The 22875-nt window shown below is 34.2% G+C and overlaps 1 protein-coding gene across 2 annotated transcripts in view; it reads left to right on the forward strand.

The window, feature by feature from the left end:
* The window catches only part of NCAM2 (neural cell adhesion molecule 2), a 261042-nt gene that overhangs the window by 202719 nt on the left and 35448 nt on the right, over nucleotides 1-22875 (forward strand). For both annotated transcript variants that reach the window (XM_010220023.2, XM_088529801.1), the window contains exons 13-14: nucleotides 13892-14011; nucleotides 15951-16072. In XM_010220023.2, the coding sequence (XP_010218325.1) occupies nucleotides 13892-14011; nucleotides 15951-16072 (242 nt within the window). The remainder of the gene's footprint in view (nucleotides 1-13891; nucleotides 14012-15950; nucleotides 16073-22875) is intronic.

Below are 22875 nucleotides of genomic sequence, written 5' to 3' on the forward strand. Positions count from 1 at the left end.
CGGTGGCCACCAGGGAAAAGAGGCCAGCACCATCCTCTTCACTGCCTCCCTTGAGGTACTTATAGACACTGATTAGATCCCCTCTCAGACTTTTCTTCAGGCTGAACAGGCCCAGCTCCCTCAGTCTCTCCTCATAGGGCAGATGTTCCAGGCCCCTGATCATCCTTGTGGCCCTGCGCTGGACTCTCTCCAGCAGCTCCACATCCCTCTTGTACTATGGAGCCCAGAACTGGACACAATACTCCAGATGTGGCCTCACCAGAGCGAGTAGAGGGGCAGGATCACCTCCCTCAACCTGCTGGAGACGCTCTTCTTAACGCACCCCAGGATCCCATTGGCCTTCTTGGCCACGAGGGCACACTGCTGCCTCATGGTCAACTTGTCGTCCACCAGGACACCCAGGTCCCTCTCTGCAGAGCTGCTCTCCAGAAGGTCGGTCCCCAGCCTGTACTGGTGTCTGGGGTTATTCATCCCCAGGTGCAGAACCTTGCACTTGGCCTTGTTGAATTGCATGAGGTTTCTCACTGCCCAGTTGTCCAGGTCCCTCTGGATGGCAGCACAGGCCTCTGGGGTATCAGCTACTCCTCCCAGTTTCATATAATCAGCAAAATTACTGAGGGAGCACTCTGTGCCTTGTTTCTTGCCACAATATGTGTATTATATGAATTCCCAGAGCCACTCAGAAAATCCTATATTATGGAGTTAAGTAGTGCCCCAAAGGCCTCCAGCCTTCCCTAAAGGAGTTTGTCAAGGCTAAACCGGATCTTGTAGTCTTGTGCTGCAGCCAGAAGAAATAGTGTAGTTGTCTTAACACAGTTGTACAGAGCAGCCGTGAGCTTTTGAAGTCAGTGTTGAAAGATGCATTCTTTAATGCAACAGACAACAAACATTATGGAAAAGTAGATATCCAACCTTATCTATAAATTTTACTTGTGATAATAAACAATTAAGAGATGTTTCAGTAAGTTGGCAAAAACAATTGCTACTAACTCTAATGAGTCATTATTTTTCCCATAATTTTGACCTAATAATATCCATAACACCTTCTACAAGTAGGATTATAAATATCTGAATTTATTTACATTTGAAATATTATATATGCCTACCAAAGTTGTTCGTTCTCGTGTAATTAATTATCTGGTAAATGCAAATAACTGTAAATAGCAGAGTTATAAGAGTATGAAATGAGTTCTGTGCAAAGGTATTCAAATAGCCAGCTATCTTCATCTAAGAAGGTCGGTTTCTTCACTGACACTCCTACCATGGCAAAGATGTCTGATCTCCAAAATTTATTAGATGTCTTGTGCAGGAATAAAAAACACTTAAAAAATCCTAAAATGCTGCAGTTTACCTCAGCAAAAGATGGATATTACCACCAAAAATCTAGTAATTTTTGCTTCTTTACATTTTTATATATTCATATGTGTATACACACATATCAATGAATCTTTCTTTTCAGATCATTAAAACTTCATATAAAAGTGAAATATCAAGGTAAAAACAGTCTCTACATTTCTAGTACCACTCAGTTTGCTGGCAGTACAGCCAAATGTAGGATACCATAAAAATCCAGTCTGATGTGGAGGCTACTGTAGAAATTCACATACTGGTTATGTGGAAGGTTGTCACTCTTGTTTTAGAGAAGATAATTATATACTTTAGATGTTTGTGGCCAATAGTCTGTCTTCCTGCTTTTTCCCCCTCTTCCTCGCTCTAAGCTGCTAATCGTTAGCATTACCCTAGTATTGACCTTATTGTTTTACACGGTGAAAGGAAGAAAATGCACTCTCATATTAAGTATGAATCACTCCTTTTGTTGGCCCTAGGGCTTCATGATGCAATACTCTGCTCATCCATATAGTGTGTTTTCCCTTATTCTTTTGTTTGAATGTTCTCAGATTTAAGACAATTAAAAACAAAAACTATTATTTTAAGCTTTTTGTGAATATTTTTGAAATGTTTGGTTGAACTTGAATTTCTTGTATTTTTTAAATTTAATTATTCCTACTTCAGCTATCTCAGTAAATAGGGAAGACTTTAAGCAGAGGCAAAGGAAAGTCCATAAATTTGTTCAATTTCATAACACCTGAAGAATTTTCTTTACACTAAAAAAGTTTGCAAATGAATGCGCATTCAGATGTGATTATTCATGCTACTGAACATCAAAGCCTTACATTATTCCTAACGTTGGATTTTAAAAAACAAAAATATCTTATGATCTATATTTTAATCAAACAAATGTCTAGGCTTTACTAGTGTTTCCAGGTTTTGTATTCTTTTACTAGACGTATTATCCAGTTGCAGGTCTTATATTATTCCTATAATAATAGGAACAAAAATACATTGTAAATTAAAAATTAAAAAATATAAATTATATAATTTTGCATTTGTAAGATATTAAATATCAAATATTTTTGACAACGGACATATTCAGTAATGTTAGAGACACCTTTCCAAAGATATAGAAGAAAACACATCAAAGTTAAATCATGCAGTTATAAAGCTACTTTTCAGAATACTTTTAAGATTTCAAACTTTAATAGACAAGGTTATGTTCTCTTTTTACATTTGAGATTGTTCTTTGAATGGTAGAAAGCGGAAGCTTTATGAAATAATACACCAATTGGAGTATAATATAATTATGTATTACTCGTGAATGTATTTTCATGGTATAAAAACACACGAAAGATGCTCTGCCAGCATATGTTTATACTTATTATTGTATATTTTATTGAAGACTATAATAATTTTGAAGTAGCAGTAGTATAATCATGCTTTGTATACAAAAATTTAAATATCTTTCCAAATATAAACTCTTTTACAATCTATCATTATAATGCAAAATGGAAGAGTGAAATACATTCAGGCTAAGAAATATTGAAATCTTTATTCTTTATACAAAAAAAAAAAAAAAAAAAAGGAAATCTATTGACAGGTTGACTATGAGTTGTATTATGCTATGTATCTGAAAAGTATGACATTTTATTGAAAAAATCAAATGTATTTTTCTTAAGAAAGGCTTATTAAGAAAAATTACAGGATCTTAATCCTAGACAATAAATTGAAGAATTCAATGAATGTAATATTTCGCGTTTTGTTACTCAAGAGCTCTCAAGGTTAAAATCATAGAATCAAAGAATAGTTATGGTTGGAAAAGACCTTCAAGATCATCAAGCTCAAACATAAGCACTTCAAGCACTATGTTATTACCTGCCTTCACTAATACTGTTATCTACCTTCAACAGAACTTTTAAAATTTTGAGAAATTAGAGATCAGATTTGAAATGACTAATTCTTTGTAAATTCACATTCAAATCACAGCAGATTCCGTTAGATTGGAGTTAGATTATAAATAAGTCTTTTAAACTATATTACTAATCTACTATTAATACTAAATTAATAATAATTATTACTAATACTAAATGGTTGCATTAGAGATATTGGAAAGTGTGGAGGAGAGTAAAGGAAAGAGAAAGCTAAGTTTAAATATTTCAGGAAAATTTTTATGCAGACCTAAATCATCAAGAATGAAACGTACTTTTTACTTTTGAAGGTGAATGAAATGTCATGAACAATGAACAAAAACCCAGACAATCTATTTCACAGCTTGAGTTCATAACCAGCTTAATGTTATGCAGATAAAACCACTGTCAATTTCTGAGGTTATGCTTGTTCTTCAGCAGCTTGTAATTTTGCATCTGCAATTGGATTTAGTCAAAAAGTCAAAGCACATGGCAAAAAATATGCAATTTACAGTGAAGCTTCTTTTTAAAAAGACACAGATTTGAAAACTTCTAAAAAATTAATCTTCTTTTGATCACAAGAAGAGTGTCATAAATACGTTTAACTGATCAATTAAACACAGAAGAAAGTATTCCAAATAATATTTTTCTGGTGTTCCTTTGCATTGACTCCTAGCATGTTTTTTCTGCTTTTCTGACAACACTTGACTAGTTACTGTTCAGACATTTTCAAGCTTTCTATGGTGGCACCTTCACATGTAAATTTGCAGTGCATATGCTGATCAGACCTAAGGGTCTTGCTGATCTGGCTCCAATGTGTAGATCTTGTTAAAAAGAGTTGTGCAATGCAATATTGGATTGGAATACCTGAAAAATGAGAAGCATGATGCAGCTGCAAATTTTGTCTTTCAAATCAGTATTGTGCTCATCTGCATCTACTTTGCATTTCCAATTTGCTTATGAAAAGGTAAAGTACATGTATGGAATACTTACGCATATATTACCTCCAGCAATATTTTATGATACAAGAAAGTAAAGTATTTCAGGGGGAATATAATATTGTTTAAGTATTTTCAAGGTCAATCAAAGACAAGATGAATGGAGTTTCTGTTCTGCTACACAGAACAGTAAGCAATAGAGAAAGAGCTTAGCCCTGTCTATATCCACGCTATAATCCACACTGTCACTAAATGTATCTCCTTTTGGTCGCTTCTTTCTTTACCCTTTTCCTTCTCCATTTGCTAGAAATAAAATACAGTGAGCTATGTACTGAAGTGAGTCAGTGATGAGAAATAAAAAGTTAAGAATGAAAATTTTAATTGTGATTACAACAAGCAAAAGAGCTTTTTGTTGTTGAAATTGTTATTCATCTCAATCTTGAGGTCATTGTCTGCTGTCTCACAGTGGTGAATGTCCTTCTAAAGGACACCTCTCAGAACACAGTTGAATCTTTTTACTCATCTCTGTGCAGATGACCTTTCTGAGGATAGTGGTTGAAGACTGACTTAGCCCTTTCCTCAAAAGGTGATAGTTTCTTACCATTTCTTGCATGTGGAAATGGAGTGGGTAGAATCTTTTGTACTTTGCGTACTTCAGAATTGAAAATTGGACTGGTTGGAGAAATGAATCAAAGGGGGACCTGGAATCAGCCTGCTTCCTAGGTAGTCATTACATTAATAGGAACTTTCAATTTAAAAAATCTGGCCAGTGATAAGTCTGTACAAGCAAAGTAGGAGATGGCTACTGGAAGTGGCTTTTGTTGATATTCAAATTAAGTAAATGGTTTGGGATATAAAATTGAGGAAACAAAAAAGTAATTTAAAAAAGAACAAATTATGCATGCAGTTTTTAATAACTCAATTCAGCTGTGTGTTACAGTGCATAAGTAAGCAAAAACAAGTGAAAAAGACATGTCGATTTTATATATGTTTTTCTGCTTATTTCTATTAATATGCAGAATTATAATACAACTGGAAGTTATTACTACTTTAAGTAGAGATTTCAAGTGAGATGCAAAGCTTTCTAACATATATTAATTGGTCTATAAAAATTCTCCATATCTCTGAGCACTGTGTTGAAAATTTGCATTCTTTTATACGCTTCAGTTATTTCTTTGACTTAGGAAAAAGAATTTCGGAATTCTCGGCATTTGTCATGGAGCTTTATACGGGTATGGATATATTTTTAGTAATGAGTAAAGTAAGGTTGAGTGAATTATTTTAGGTGTCCCTGGGCTTAAGAAAGAAAATATCATATTTATATGTCTCTCAACAGGGTGGGAGTTTTGCAACATCATAGGAGAATTAGTGATTGGCACAGTCTCTAAGGAATGAAAAGATCATTGCATCTTAGCACACCTGGTGGTTAGTAGAAAAAGGTGCAGATGTTAAAAGTCAATTGCTGTCATTATTTTCTTAGAAGAGGAAAAGGAGGATTTGTTTATTATTTGTTTTTGTTCATTTCACCTTGATAAATAGAGAAGAAATTCAGGCTTGGAGTTATTCATTTAGGATCAGCTGTTAAGTTTCCATACTAGTTATTCTCTGCTATATTAAAAGCAACCTCCAGGAGCAGACCAGTGGCTCAAGTGATCCTGTCACAGGAAGGTGCCTGTTCAGCCTTCTGAGAATGCAAGCCCACTCAACAAGGCAGTCAGATGGGAAGTGGCTCCAACTCAAGGTGTGCCATCCTGTGGGCCCAATTCTGTCCTCAGACAAGCCCTGGTTTGTCCGACGTTGTGTTGTAGCAGGCGTGTGGTTCTCAAATCAAAAGCTGTCAACATGTTGCAAGAAAGTATCCTGTACCTACCTGGTGTTTCTCAAACTGTAATAGGATCCTGAAAACTGTTGGTGTGCTACGATTAGCCAGTGCATGTGCATGCAGTGTAACATATTCCAGAGGCACCACATCCGTAGAAACGCGCATCAGTTTTACTGTGTCTGCTTAGTCAGGCTGAGACTGACTGGGGCTTAAATTCAGACATCTTTGGTACTTGCACTGTGAATGTACCTGTGGCAGGCTAATTGGTTTAGCTGGATTATAGACGTATCAGAACTCTTTCTGTACTTCATTTTGAATCTATAAAATGGAGTTTTGTCAGTTCCCTACTGCAGAAGAATTTGTGAAGACAGAGACTCTAAAGACTGTGAAACGCTCTGGCAATGTATTTAGGGGAAACAAATAAAAATCTTGCTTTCCAAAGGAGATTATAAAGCGACTGAGGGATGAACATTTGTGAGGGAAACTATTCTTGTTCAGAAGATACAACTTTTGTCTGCTGTGAAGTCTCAGATCTATCACATCCATTACTCAAGATCTCTCAGTAACAAAGAACCTGCAGAGTTCTGAATGTAGGATGCCTTTTCAACTTCAGCTTTGAATTGCAAGCTGGAAATGGAGATAGTTCACATCAGGGTCTCCACTGTAGGAATAACAGAAAATTGAGCAGGAAAAAATGAAATAAAAATAATTCCTCTCAGGGTACAAGACAGAGTAAGAGATTTTAGATTCTGGCATGTATCAGATAGATTGAGACTGGATTTGGATTTGTGCAAGGTGAAAAAAAAATTGAAAATGGTGCTAACTGCAGCAGGCATAGAAGGAAGTAAGGTATTCTGTCATAGCTAAAATATACATTTGTACGCATGTGTGTGTGTATTTAGATATGTACATATATATATATATGTGTATATATGTGTGTGTATTCTCTCCTTTAATAAGCCAGATGGATTCCAGATCGTATAACAGGCAATATACACCACTACTTAAAAGCTTTCCTGTAATCTAACAACCAGTGTGTTCTGTTTGGTCTCATGGTAGATGGAATCCCTGGTATCCTCAGAAGACCGTCTTTTATTTTCTGGGTCCTCTCCCAGCAAGCATTGTTCTTAACCTTGATGGGTGTTCATAAAGAGAAAAATTGAGTAGTAAATGAAGCAGTGTAACAGATACTAAGAAGAGCCTTAATTGTCCTTCTGCAATAAGATTAACACAGCTATTCCATTACTACATAATGCAAACTTGTATATTCACCCAATGAAGTGCTACTTACATACTTATATAGAGAACTTAATTTTACTGTCTTCATGTGTTCATATTGCCAACAGAATTTCATGGAACGCAGCTGTACCAAAAATTTTTCTTACGGGAGAATTTTCAAAAAATGACCATAGAAAATAAATTTGATTTATGAAAAGATTTAACCTCATCAGATTTTATACTTAGCACTAAGTCTATGAATTTTGTGCAATTTGTTCTATTAAAATTACAGCAATGACAGTCACATAAATATTTAACAATGAACCCTCATGATGGCATACTGAGAACATTAGTCATATGCTTAAAAGCATTTTTAACAATGCCTTCTTCTTGCAATATTGAAAGAATATCTGGTAGCAGTTCAAATCTCTATTGATTTTACTGTAGTATACTGTTTTATTGTCTCAAAAAGTTTTAAATGGAGGCTTTACAAGTGGGTGGCTGTTTCTTCTCTCAGAGGACTTTAGCATCCTTACACTAAGAAGGTCACAATAGTGTTACAAGAGAGGACAGAACTGGGTTGCAAGAACCAAGGTATTATTCTCTTTATTTCATAGTCTCATAGGTTTGTTAGCTGGAAGGAACATCTGGGACTATCACCTGGCCCAGCCTATGGCTTGAAGCAGGAGTAGTGCCAGTCCTAGCCTTGGCTAGGCACAGCTTTAGCTCAGTCTTGAAAATTTCTAAGAGTGGAGATTTCACAGCCTCTTGGGGTACTCTTTCCTAGTTCTGCCTTACTCTCCCACTGAACATGTTTTCCTTGTATCTGGAGTGTATATACCAATATGCAGTTTGTGGCTCTTGCCCGTATTATAGAATATGCCACTGCTGAGCAGACTCTGGCTCCCCTTGTGTCTCTGCTTGTATCTCTGAATCTCCTGTTCATTCGCTCCTCTTCTCCAGACCAACTAAGCCCATCTCCCTCAATATCTGCTTGTACTTTGTGTGCTCTCAGTACCCCTGGTAGCACTCTGCTGGACTCTGTTCTGGACACATGTTTAGCTTTATCAGCGTTACCTGCAGGGTAGGAGCTTCTGTGAATCTACTGGCCTTACAACTCCAACTGTAGTCCAGTATGTGACTTGCCATGTTGGCAACAGTCATTGGTGTAGCCTGTTCTAGATGCATTGCCCTACTAGATACATCTAATCTGATCCAAGCCTTTCAGCTTGACCAGAAGAAACCTCTGATCCCTTTGGCTGTCCCTCAGAGCCCTACGGTCATCTTCGATTTAATCAGGGTTTCCAGTGGCCATCTTCTTGGTCTCTGCGTGGGTGAGCACCAATAGGAAGTTCATGAGAACTCTGCCAGGTCTCTCTTGTGCTCCTTTTCTTCCTTGAGTTAAATTACAACACCAGGATCTGGGCTTATGTTTTCTGAGCTAAGAAAACTGCATTCAGTTTTTGAAAGGACTGGTTCGCAGTTCACCAGTGTTAGTGAAAATCATTTTCAACATTCAGTGGACTTAAACTAACAATTCTGAATTTTAGGATAACAAAATATTAGCAGTCAAGAAAAAGTTTTTAATTTATCACGAAATAAATTCTAACAGTTCATAAGGTACACAGTCCTATGCACAAAAAGTTTTAAAATAGCACTTCATGAAAGATCTACAAAATAATTTGTTTAATAAAAAAGAAGAAATAATGAATACTTGGAAGAGACCTGGTATTTCTAAGGTTACATTGTTCAAAAAGCATTGCTCAAAAAGCATTAGAAATGCATTTGAATTGCATGTTTAAAAGCTCAATTTATATTTCTGGTTAGCCTATAAAATTATATAAGTAGTTTATTAAGTACACTTCTATTTTGCTTAACAAGATTTTTTTGCAGCCAACCCCTTCAACCATTCTCTCTCCCAGACTTAAAGTATGGTGGTTATTTACTAAGTTTTAAATTCTTTCCATTCTTTCTTCCTTCTTTCCCCTTTTTGCATTCCCTTTCCTTCCGTCTCTCCCCTTCCTTCTCCCTTTCTCTTTCTCTCCCCTCCCTTTGCCTTCACTTCCCTTTAAGAGAAACCCATGGCATTTATGAAAATTAACTGCATTTTTTAAAGATTAAGGCATTAGGTTGTGATTATTATGAAGATTGTACAGGATATTTTGCAACTGAAAACACAGAAAAAGAGAAATGAAAGGGAGTTATTAATATATATATTATATATGATATATATTTTATATCCCAATACTCAGTAAGCTTTGACCATTTATGTATTTTAATATGTGTTATAAGAAATTAAGGAAATAAGTACATCCAAATAGTGTAATAAAAATCATCTGTTGGCTTTGTCCTCCACTGTTGCTGCTGCTGCAAAAAACAAAAAAGTAATTAAAACAATTCTTATTAAAATTAATGCTATCATGTACTTATACTGTGGTATAGTAAAAAGTTACTTATGTTATATACACTATATATACTGCATATGTAACATTTTTCCTTTTTTCTCTGAAAGAGACTCAGGTATTTACAGTGGACCCTTTTCAGTAGTGTACAACAAAATGGTGCTAAATCAAAATACTCCACTTGCAAACCTGCTCTGTATTCAGTCTGTGTTTGTAATAAGAATTCAGACTATAGGGAAAGCAATAGCAAAAAAAAAAAAAAATCCTAAAATCTACAGTGCTTCTTGGAAAGAAATTTTGTACTGCTGCCGCTGTCTGAAATAAATACATATGAGATATGATGATATTTCAGCAACGATAGGTCTCAGATACTGTTTGAAGACAGATTGATATCGTGCTACAATAAGATTTCATATCCTCAAAGAAGTGAAATGGGGAACTAGGAGAAGGTTGTTCTATGCAGCAGGTAGCCCCCCAGTGAGAAGGTTGTATTGATGTAAGTGATGTTTCTGTTAATTAACCTCCCAGAATATCTACTTTGTGATTAAGTTAGTGTACACCTTCCTTGTTTTGGTGATGGTTTGCATAATATCTCACATCCCTAATGATTTCTGAGAGAGATTTTCTTTGGGAATATGACAATTTAATATTCCACACAATTCCCCTCTCATTCTGCTATAACCAGGTAATATAAGCAATCTAGCTGTGGAGCAGAAAATCAGGTGGTGATTTTTGTTTTTTTTTTAATATTTCCGTAATTTATGGTACAAATTATTTCACAGCAAATCATTGCTGTTTCCTATAGCTCTTTATAGCAATTAAAATTCTGCAATAAGAAATTACGTTTTTTTCCAGCAGAAGTGCTTCCACTCTGTATTTCAAGTAATTTGACCGCTAATTATGGAGTTTCTGAAATTTTGTCCATCTAATACATCTAATATAGTCAACATTTGTGACTTTTTCTGTCCTGTGTCTTTTAACATGTTAGATTTGCTTGCAAATTAGAAGCATCTGAATAATCAAATGTAAGTACAAGAAAAGAATACTGTTCCTTAGCAACTCTCAAAAAGAGTATTAATCATCTTGTTTTAAACTCTCCATACGGTATATGAAAACGAAACCGTAACACGTCTCATTTTTTTTTGTCATGATCTCCTGAAAGGTTTGCATGCAGACTGCGTCTTTCCTGTCTGACTTCTTACAAGTCACAGAACTAATACCTGAGCTGTTCTGTGCCGGGTTCAGTCCAGCTATGCCTGCAGATCCTGCAAGATAATCTGCTTTTCCTCTCTGGAGGAACTCCAAGTCTGCTCCTCAACCTAAGCAATTAGTGTGCAAATAATCCCAGTAAAATCGATTAGTTTGCGAAGTTGAATACTTCAGATAGATAAAGCACAAAGGTGATATGATTAGGAAGCCAATGTGAAAATATGGGTAGATAGGACAGATCAGAAAAACCTGATTGTGATTAATCAATCAGCTTTAATTCTTTGGGATGTATTGCTGCCAGTGGCATAATTCACACAGTGCCATACAGTTAATCAAATTATTCTCCTTCATATATTGAAAGTGAAATTCCTATGTTAATTTTGGAAATTATTTGAGATTTTGCAGTTTATTAATTCAGTGATCTTTGAAAACTGTGATCAAAATACCTACTGTGTCCAGGAATGTGAGCTATGGACTCCTTCTGTTTAAAGGGTTTAATCTGTATATGGAAAGAGGAATAAATTGGTTTTATGGTTAGATGACAGATACAAACCTTAAAAAACCTTAAACTAGTTGATTAAAAATTTGTTTCTAGTCTCTTTTTAGCCCTGCAAACTAATTATATACTATGGGATAGATCCTTTTATCTAACACAATCATTCTTCATTACCTTTTATGGTTGGACTGTCTGAAGTATTCTGGTAATCAACGTGCATATTTTGTTTTGATTTCTGAGTTTTTCCTGGAGAATATGACTGATTGATAAATTATCTTGGGTATGAAGATATCCCTCTCCATCATACCATCACTGATACCAAATGATACCATTTTTTGCATCTATGATGACATCAGATTTTAGTTGGGTTAATTGCATAAATACACATGTGAGGATCATTGTAGCTGTGTAGGGGCTTCTAAAATAGACACTGATTCTTTAAATACAGCATATGCAAGTAATTTTATTCATTTAAATAGGCCCCAGGAGTGTCACACGAGTGTTTATAAAACTCGATCCTTAGGTTTTATGTAGTTAACACATTCGTGTTTTATTAAGTATAAACTCACAGCTGTGCTTTGATGTTGTTTAAATTTTAAAAACATTCAGAGTAACACTAATTTTTAGCATGCCCTGAGGTTTATTTTCAATGAAATTATTCAGCTTTGAAAAGTAATCGTGGCTCAAAGGCAAATCAAACGCTGCTACTGCTTGGTTTATGCTTTTAAATTTCATCTTACCATAGCTGAATGTTATATATCATAATCTTTCTCTTCGTCTCCAAATTTTATTCTTATTCTCATGATTGCACTTTATTTTTTCATGACGTGATTCTTTTTGTAGTTTGATGTTCTGAATTTTATGAAAATAATAAAACTGAAAGTGCTGGGAGATACACAATCCTACTGTTTTCATTATAAGAAAATGATTGTCATGTTTCAGTGGCAAATTCATGCAAGAGTTCATAATAAAGCATGAAATGGGAAAGTTACTGTTTTTCTAAAATTCATTAAATCCATTTAGCTCCACTGGTAATAGGACAGAAGTCTGCTGTGGAAACTAAAATAAAAATGAAATAGAAATTACAGTAAATCTGCAATCAAAAGAATAGCAAGGAGTAATGACAGAAATAATTATACTTTCATTAAATACAGAACTTGAAAAACAAGCCTAAAGCAACTGTTAGAATAGTCTTCTGTAACAATAAAGATTAAAAACAACAACAACAACAAGAAACTAGGCTCTGTTGAGCCTGGCAAAGAGACAACTGGCTCTTTCTCAAGGGACTGCAATTCTGTGTCCTCTTGTAAGATTATACAGGCCCTGTTTTTCTGGGCCAGACAAGCAGTGACGTGCTTCGACTAAAGTTCAGCCAGTGTGTGCCCGTTCCCCAGTATGAACCTGTCATCTGCGGAGCTCACCACAGAGCTGGCAAACAGCAAGCGGACAATGGCTGTAGAAACAACAAAATAGAGCTTTCTTGTAAAGACAGGGTAATGGTCAAAGGACTCGTTATGCGTCTAAGCTTCCAGGTGCACACGCAGCGTTGTTTTGTTTGTTTGTTTGTTTGCTTTGTTTTTTACTATCCAGTAGTAGCATAATCTCCAATAATTCATTCCCATAGATGATCATGGAATCCAGCATCATTTTTCTGCATTTCATTTCTAGATTTGTTGCTGTATACTGTCAGCATTCTTGGGAGTGTACAACTTCGGGAGAGGGAGAAGGGATAGCAGCTTCCTCTTTCAGTTTTCTGCTTTTGATTTTATCTCTGCCTACGGTTCTAGAGATGTGTTCTTGAATTCTGAAGGCATCATACTTACTGGTGCATGTAATGGGGAATCTTCTGAATACTTGGATTTTGTTGTCTCTCATTATAAGAATACTGGCTTTATGTTCTATATTCGAGTCTCTCTGCTTCCTGAATCACTTCCTGCATTATAATGTAGCCTGCTTCTTAAATATGTACAAACATGCTTTTTGTAGTTTTGGATACATAACCAATTCAGAAGTCTTTGATCATCACAGGAACCTGTTATTTTAGATCTTGAGTCATATGTGGTTGAATACATAACATCAGTAGTTCACTAATAATGTGCATGTAGCTGCATTGAGGAAGGTAAACCAAGGTACTGCTTTCCATGAAGGAGAAATGGCCAGTCATGAATGTATGAAGGTAACTTGACTGAATGTCAGATGCCAAAGAGACCATTGACAGCCAGAAATAAGGAAACTTGCATTTTTTTCCCCAAATTTGTGTATCCTATGCTAGTAGTATGAACATAAAATATCAGTTCCATGAAATTCCTTAATTATTGCCTATGGTTTCTATATCACCAACTCAAAATCCCTTCAAAAAACAACAATAATTTTATGCAGATTAAAAAAATAAAGTGGAATTTTAACTCTGAACAAGACAAAAGTTTCGAACTAATGGAATTGAAATCAAACTATTTAAATATTGGATACCTACTTGAGAGTGAAGCAAAAAAAAATTACCTTGCTTTTTTTTTTATTTGTTGCTTAATCAATTTTGTTTCCATATTTTTCTTTCCTTCCTTTAGCAATGGTTGTTCTGAGCAATTTGGAACCAAATACTACGTATGAAATAAAAGTAGCTGCTGTAAATGGAAAAGGGCAAGGAGAATATAGCAAAATCGAGATCTTTCAGACCTTACCTGTCCGTGAGTAATATCATGCTACTAATTTAAAATGCAGCTGTGTATAAGAGTATATATCTTTCAGATCAGCTAATAATTTTAAAATATGATTCACTATGAATATTATTTATATTTATGCAAAAGCTTATACCTTTCAGTGTATAAAATTAGTCTTCTTTAGGTCAAAAATTTCTCAAAACTCATGTTTCTCTCCCCTTCTTCTCCCATCCCTAGAGTAAAATAAATGAATTTAATTTGGATAAATTATCCTACTATTTATATTTTATAAGACTTAGGCATATCTTGATGTTAAGAGCAGAAAGCAGGAAAGATATTAGGTTTAGGACTTTTATACCCAAAGAATTATAGACATCTATGAATAGGGAATTGGCACTTTCAATAGATATTTCTTAAATAAATTATGCTGCCATGAGTTTCATAATTATCAAGCCTCAAATAGAGGTAGAAAGTAGAAAAATGATGAGAATAAAGAGTTTAAACTAAAATTACATGAAAATAGCAAATGCTACAAAGCCACTTCCACGTTAGTGGTAACATTTAAGGGCATGAAGTGATTTAAATGTTACGGACTAATGAAAAGTATTTTCCCAAAATTCTTTAAATTTTAAATTTAAATTTTAAACAGAAACAATAATGAATAAAAGAAAAATATAAAGGGAGAACACAAATAAAGGAACAAACAAATGGCTTTGTCCAGTATTCAAATAGGTACCGAAGAATGTCAGCCACTGCTCTTAGACCAGTCTCCCATAATCTACTGCAACTGAACAGTTTTCAGAGTAGGGCATTATTCAATATAGTTAAGAATACTGTAGTCTTTGCCTAATGGGATGAACATTAAAAGTCACCAAACTAAGAAGAACTTGAAAGATTTTCTCTTTGTTACTATATTCTATTCTCATTTACAACAGACCTGTAAATAGGTTACAAAACCTGTAACTTGGCAGCTCTCAATTTTCTGTTTGTTTAAATTTGATGAATATGCTAAATATTTTGAATGACAAAGTAATTTGTTATAATTCATATGACATATTTTACAGTAGAGAAGTGATAGAAACTAATAGAACTGATAGGCATACTACCTTATAGAAAGCTAAGCAAAGTTGAGATTTAAATCGTTTTTAGAACAGAGAAATAGGAAATCTCTGGGTGAGTGGATATTTTTAGATAGTTTGAATATAAGACACCTCCATGTTACAATATGTGATAATATAAAAATTTGTAATAGGCATTGCATACATAAATGATAATTAATCAGAGAAATGCCATTAATAAAGCGGTGTTATCTATTAATCCTTGAATATGTATGTTTAAGATCATTTTTACTCTTTCATTGCTGAGAAAATTTTATTTACTTTTGGTAATCTTTACATTTATTGTTAATAAAGACTATTTTTGTTATTTTGTACTCCAAAAGTGTCTAATTTTGTCTTACCACAGTTATCAAAGACTTAATTCTTACCTAAATACCTGTGTTACAGTTTAGGTCTCATATAGAGAACTGAATTTAGATTTAAATGTTCCAGGATTATGCTTAACGTAAATGATATGGACACACACTCTGCTAGAATGTAGCCTTGCTCTTAAGCGTCAGGGTGAACAGTAGTTTACCAGCGTTGCTGAACTGATGACTAAATGATTTCTAAAGTAAGTTACATGTGACATTATCAAAAGTCAAATTGAAGAAACAGGATCTTCATTTGTATTTTACATCTTTTTTTTTTCCTTGTGTGAGATTTTTAATTTAGTTTAGAACACAGTTTAAACAAAACATTTAATATACTTGTTACACATGTTTTGCAGTGTTTGGAAGGATTGTTTTAAAATATTTGATTTCAAAGATTTGGAATAATAATCTTATGGACAGATTCCCAGCCATAATTTAAGAATTATATCACTCTTGAATTATTTTTATTCAATATTTTCTTCCTTCCTTGCTTAGGGGAGCCAAGCCCCCCATCAATTCATGGACAGCCAGGAAGCGACAAGAGTTTTAAACTCAGCATAACTAAACAAGATGATGGAGGTGCCCCCATTTTGGAATATATTGTGAAATACAGAAGTGTAAGTATTTCAGTTAATCAAAATATATGGTGTTTGTTTACTAAGATCTGCTTATAACCTAGAGAAAAAAAGATAATGCAATTTGAGATGTAACAAAATGGTTTGAATACTAAAAAAGTAGGAAAAAAATACCTAAAATGCAATATACTGTCTTTTCTTTTGTGAGTAGGCTGCTCAGGCCAGATTGTCAAAAACAAAAAATAAGTTGAAAAAAAAGCCTCCTCTTCCTTCTAATTGTATAGTGGAAAGGTCATACTGACAAGAGAAACACTGTGTTGTAAATTAGCAGATATTTACACTATATAAGTAATGACTATTATCTTTATAAGATACAAGATTATACATTAATCATCTATTATAACTGTATTTATTATTATATTTGTAAAGTCTCTTATGCAATGTGTAACTCGTATTTACCATGAAAAAGCTCTTATTCATTGAAATAGGTCAAATATCTTTCCTTTCGTTTATGTGATATGTAAAGCTCACAAATGATTTGGTTGAATATAGCTGGCAAAAACAATGAGTTATGTCCAAAATTATGTGTTTTCTAATAAGTTCTTCATGTTCTTATAAGAGGTTCATATCACTTGCCACTGACCCATGATTCTCTGACTAGACCCTGTAAGACGGCATTTTATTCAATGCCTTCTATAATAGCAGCCTTATACATTTGTTTCAAAAGTCTTAAAGAGATTGGGTGTTTAACAGTATGTATTTTGAAACATAAAACAGAAAGTAGTGAGGAATGGAAATTAGCAAACTTGGAGAAATTAAATGTTGAACCCGTTTAAAATACAGTTTTTATTTTGTAATAGTTTTTGATATATTTCCTGATACTTTCTATAATGGAAATTTTCAAAGATAGCTCTGTGGTTATCCAAGTTCTAAACTTGTCATGTCAAGTGATTTTCCAGTGTAAGTATAACCAAAGAAGTTGGTCACTCAAAATCAACTGAGAAAAAAAGATGGTAGAGTTTTCAGGAGTAGCCTAAGGGAATCACCAGCAGTTATTCTGGTATCAGTAATCCCTAAATCTTAATTGACCTTATTAAATGACTTTCACTCCAGAGACTACAAAGTATTTCAGAGGGGAAGAAAAGCAATTTTCAAGAAGAGATAGGGCATTTAAATATGCAAAAAAATAATAAGATACAATAAAGGTTTGTGTGATTGGACTTCCTAGTATTCTAAGTATTTATACATGGGAAGATAAGAAAAAAAATAGGTTAAACTCAAGTGTTAAGGTGGATTTAAGTATATCCATGCATTATAGGGAAATTAATCTGTTCTTGTGTTTTTAAGTAAGTTAAATAATTTGTGTCTATCTTGAATAAACTCAGAGACTTAATTTCAATCTAGTATTTTGGCTAAGGCATAATGTAACATAGAAGATTAGTTTCCATCTTTATTGTTGAAAGATAAATGTACAATTTAATCACTAATTTGAAACTTAAAAGGTTACAGGAAAAAAAAAACTTTTACTTGGACCTCAGATCTGTCTCTCCCTTAGTTTTCAGTTGAAAAAGCAATTTGACTAAATTAAAGGCCTTCGTGCAGCAAAAAAGCACAATAATAATTTTGTGGTGTTTTAATCAGAATGAATGGATGCTATTTAAAGTCCTTAATTATCTGTTGACAACTTCTCTTCTATCTTCCCCATTGGTCCTATTTAATTAGCTTTCCTATAACTCTTGCCAGCCTCATTACTAGCACCTGGACAAATGTATTTGCTTACATGTTTAAAGAGCATATTAGATAAAAGCTATAGATCAGTGGCTTTTGTTTCATGCTTCACAACAGCTCATGTCTTATTAAGGGTCAGTTCCTTCATATGTAAGTTTTATATATATCTTGTTAAGCCTGGGAGTGAAATAGCTTTTTAAGACAGAGCAGAATTATCTGGTCCAGGATAATCAAAAAATATTTTTCTGGGAATAGTGTATATCATTTTTACAAAATTTTGCTCTCCTAGCATTAGTTTATTCATGTTATGGACAGGACTTACTAAATGTCATCATATAATTAAGAAGCATCACATTTTATTCTGTATTCTGGAGAAGTAAGTATTATGCAATTACTGTGAGCAGCAGCCCCATGGTGACTTATGTTCGTTGCACATAAAAAAAACTTGACCCAGGCTTATATGCACAAAACTTCACTGATGGGGCCCGTACACGATGGCCTATATTGACCTGAGGAGGAAAAGGAGCCAAACAGGTTTGTTATCCCCTAGGCAATAAACCTAAGTGTTATCTACTAAGCAACAAGCTACAAGCTTTGAGGGGAAAGTTGAAGAGACCATAGCATGACATTATAGAGTAAGAGCTGCAAAGTAAAGGGTGAGGAGATGCCAGGAGGAGAAGAGCACCAAGTAGTCCGTGCCACAGAACCACTCAGGGTGCTTGAGTGACGGCATACAAAGCTGTGAGAGCAAGGCAGGCAATAAAACAGCAAATGGCCTTCCAATGGTATTAAGAAATAATATTCCCGCAGCATTTCAAAAATCAAGGAACCAGATGTGCCCTGCCAGCAATGTAAAATCACCATATAGGAGTAGTTATTTACACGTTACTCTGGTATTGTCATGAAAAAAACATGTGCTTATTAGTCCATTGCATGTTGACAAAGGCAGTGATGCTGTAGCTGCACGTGTTGTAGTCGTTAAACTGTGCTTGGTATATATGCCCACGCTTCCCTGCCAATGCATATTATTCTATATTAGTGTATTATTTTGAATAGAATGGTTGCAAACCTTTTCTTGTGATTATGGTACCATATTCTGGTACCCACTTATAATGTTTGAACAACAACTGTTGGAATAGGCCTCATAGAAACTGGAAAAGGAAATTCTGTTTCTATACATGCAGGTTACAGAATGCAAGTAGCAAGCTGGAAAAAAGAAGTTTTACTTTTCCCAGACATGCCGAATTTAGGTAAAAATTTAGAATTAAAATGGAACAATCAAAATACCCATTTTTTGCAGGAATTAATTTTTAGGTAGAAGCAATAAAAATCATTTTTTTTAAAAAAAAAAGAAAAGAGCATTAAGTTTATATTTTCTTCTTTGTTTGCATCCATAATGATGTCTGGAGGAAATGGTTAGTTATTACAGGCCTGAAGGTGGTTTCTATTTTGACCCATAACAGTGTTACTATTAATACTCTGAAATTTGTCACAGACCAAAGTTTGATTAGTAGGTTGTTTGACTCTTGTTTGACTGCATCAGTGGAGGAGTTTGCTCATTTCGTTGCTTTGTATATACTGGAATAAATATGTAGATATAAATATTTTAAAAATGCAGTATTTCTCGCTTAGTCCGAGTCTGAAATATCTACAGATACTGCATCTGAGTTCCACTTTAGCTTCTTGAGCTTATGTTGCATTTTAACCCAAAGAATGTTATAAGCCATTTTGTGTTATCTGTTCAGCATTTGCGTTCTATTATCTGCTCTAAAATATCACCCAGACCTATAAGGCACCCTCTTAATGTAATTAATTCTTGCTCTGTGAAGTCACATGGTGTTAATTGTCTCCCTTAAAGGTTTCTTTACTTTTTTCCAGTCAAGTTTCAAGACAGTGAGCCATTTCCTGCCTTTTTTTTTTTTTTCTTATCACAATCATGATATCATGTAGTAATAGGTCTGTTTGATCTGAATTTTTATTGCCATGATTTAGGGAACATGGGGGAGGGAAGATGCTGAAGGGGGTTAATTACTGTTCCTCACTTGTTACAATATAAGTCACTTTAACTTCCAGTGTGTTGTATTTGAGGACTTATGAGTTCCCACAGAATGTGATCTTAGGCGCAATATAAAACAGTCATTAGAGAGACAGATGTCATATTCTGCACCAGTAAATAGGTGTGCCTCAACAGTCAATTGCCTTCATTACCACTGCTGTCAGAGGTGGCCTTGGTTATGAAAAACTGTCAAGTCACAGGAGACTAAAGTTTCACAATCCTTTTTAAGGTATTTAGGTATTTCAGATAGTCAGAACTGGATTACAAATACAATTTTGAGACTTGATGTAATTCTAACTGTTGATTATATTTAAGAACGAAATACAAGTAATTGAGAAATAATATTAATTCTTTCAAGTGTCTTCAAGTCGTGGCATCATCATAGATTTGTTTCAAATAAAGGCTTATACTAGGGAGAGGAGAGAGCGAATCTAAAGCTTATGTAAGTAATGGAAGAGATCCCTGAATTGTCACTGGCTAAGATCACAGCACCAGTCACCTCTGAAAAGCAGTATTATGGAATTATTGAAAACAAAACAAAAATAAAGGAACAGTTCAGTTTCTGAGATTACAGATTTAATTGCAGTATCTGAAAATGTGCATCTGTTGGTGCATATTAATGATAAAACTGCTTATAGTAAATTCTGATCTGATATTATATTAACTCACCCCCTCAAATTAGGCTGTGATTCATGATTCTAAACTTTATCTTTCACTTGTGCACATATAAAGCTTTTTATAAATTTTAAGCATTATTAATAATAGAACAGACTAATAAGGTAATGAGTGTTCTTTTACGGTTCTATTTTCTATATCTCAAGCTACCAATTAAAGTGCCTTAGCATAAACAGGGAGATTTGTAGAAAGAATTAACTGACAGACTTTTTGTGTTCTCACCCTTCTTTCCATTGCTACTCTAATAGTAAAATAAATCTGTATGTATTATTCAGCTCTGCTTACTAAAAAGTACTTGAAAATGCTGTAATGAAGGAATAAGATAGGTCACAGTTAGGCCAAAATCTGTAAAACTTGATTGATTGATAATTAAGTGAAGACAGCTTGCTCTCCACACACATATTTTCTTTATTTTATTGCTCCTAACTTGTGCTTGTCAGTGTTCATAAAACATTGTGTTGCCTTTGAGTTCAGTACTTGGACTTTGTTTCATTTATCTCAATCCATCTAAATATTTTCACTTTAAACTAAAAGTTGAACATCACTTCCCTGGCAAGGCATGCAGGTAAACCTTTCAGCTCTGGTTTCACCTGACCAAGTTGTGGAACTGAATTTTATGTCTATGGAAGAGCAGCCTAATACAGAAATCTGTATAGTTTTTTTTTCTTCCAAATCTTAAATTCGTTTTATTCATCACGTATAATTCTATGTTTTGTTTCGAGAATATAATCTCACATCTGTTCACAGTACTCTCTCTTCCACCTGTAGAAATCATGTTAGCCTAAACCTTTATTTTTCCATCCAGATCTTTTTTTATCTTCTGCAGTTCTGAACCTCTTCAGAATTCCTTAGTATATTCACAAATACATACATACACCAAAATCATGAGTTCACCTGAACCTCTTCTCAGGTTGATTTGGGTTCTCAGATTCTTTGGAATCTAGGTATATTCTTTTTTAAACTCTCCCAACCTCACCAATTTATAAAGATATTAAAATGCTATAGAATATAGCATTGCTTTTTCTAACATTGCTAAGGAGAATTTGCGTGTCTATGTTGCAATCAATAGTAAATTTTTATCAGTGTTATATGAAATACATTTTGAAAAATTACATAATATAGAGAAATTATAAGTGGATTCAATCAGTAAAATGTTAGATGATTGCATCAGAAGTTATCCGTAATAATAATACCATGTCACATTATTTAGGAAATATCCTTTTCAGAAAACACTGATTTCACTGTTGAACAAACTGGCTTTAGTCTTTTTTTAAAAAAAAATTGTAATGCTGTTCTGATGGTTTTAGCTGTTCCACTGCTGCTACAAGCAGCCACTTTCACCTGACTATGGATGTCCCTGAAAAGATATTTTGCTATATAATATTAATGTCTGTATTCATTCCCAGAGTTAACACATCAGGCCCAATGACCAGTGTCTCCAGAGGAGTGGAAAGGGTTTAACAAAAAGCAAAGTCTGTGTGGAAGAATCATAACACTCAGTGTTGATGGGAAATAAGTTATTGCAGAAATGCACATAGAAATGCACAAAGCTTAGTTTGTCACACTATTTTCTGGAGACTGGGGATGAAAAGAACATACAGAAGCAACATGATTGGGCCAAGAGTTTCCTAATTTAGATGCTAAAAACTTTGCCATTTGACACTTGAACAACGTGATGCTTTAGCAAAAAGCCTGAATATAAGTTGCTGAGAACAAGGCTCTGTAGCAAAAAGCCATGGTCCCTGTATGTGAAGGGTTTCTTTCAGAAAGTTTATGTCTTTTTAACTGGAACTGTGTTATTGCATGGCTTGTGTTAGGGGATGGGTAGGATTTGGCCTTCATCCGTAGTGTTTAGCAATGTACTGTACCTCAGAGTATGGTAAGAATTGGACCCATTGAATTTTTATTGACAGCTATTGATATTTCTTTGAACAAAACGACTTTTGTATTTGCCTACATATATATATATATTGTTTTATACAAGTAAGTACATGTAGGTTAGTAAGTATTCTCTAATTCTCATTTTATAAAGAACAATTCAAATGTTACACACTAAAGGCACTGAAAGAAAAAATTGCACTTCGAATTCAAGATCGCAGCTGAAGTTCCTTGGATCTCTTTTTATAGGCAATTTATGCTTATCTAAATTATGAGAACTTTTGTTTTTATAGAAGACCTTCTTACTGATTTACCTATATCCTCTCAAAAGTGTAAACATAGGTCTACATAATTTTTTAATGATTTTATATTATTACATACGGTCTTGTTTGCAATATGTGGTACTACATATTGGTACAGAGAGTATATGTTTTCAGTATATAATTTATATGTGGTATAAGCACAGCTTGCATTCATGAGTTATGCATATTATCTTTGAGGAGAAGAT

Source organism: Tinamus guttatus, unplaced genomic scaffold, assembly GCF_059628265.1.
Source record: "Tinamus guttatus ecotype Peru unplaced genomic scaffold, ASM5962826v1 Tinamus_guttatus_pri_ptg000347l, whole genome shotgun sequence".
Lineage (NCBI taxonomy): Eukaryota > Metazoa > Chordata > Aves > Tinamiformes > Tinamidae > Tinamus > Tinamus guttatus.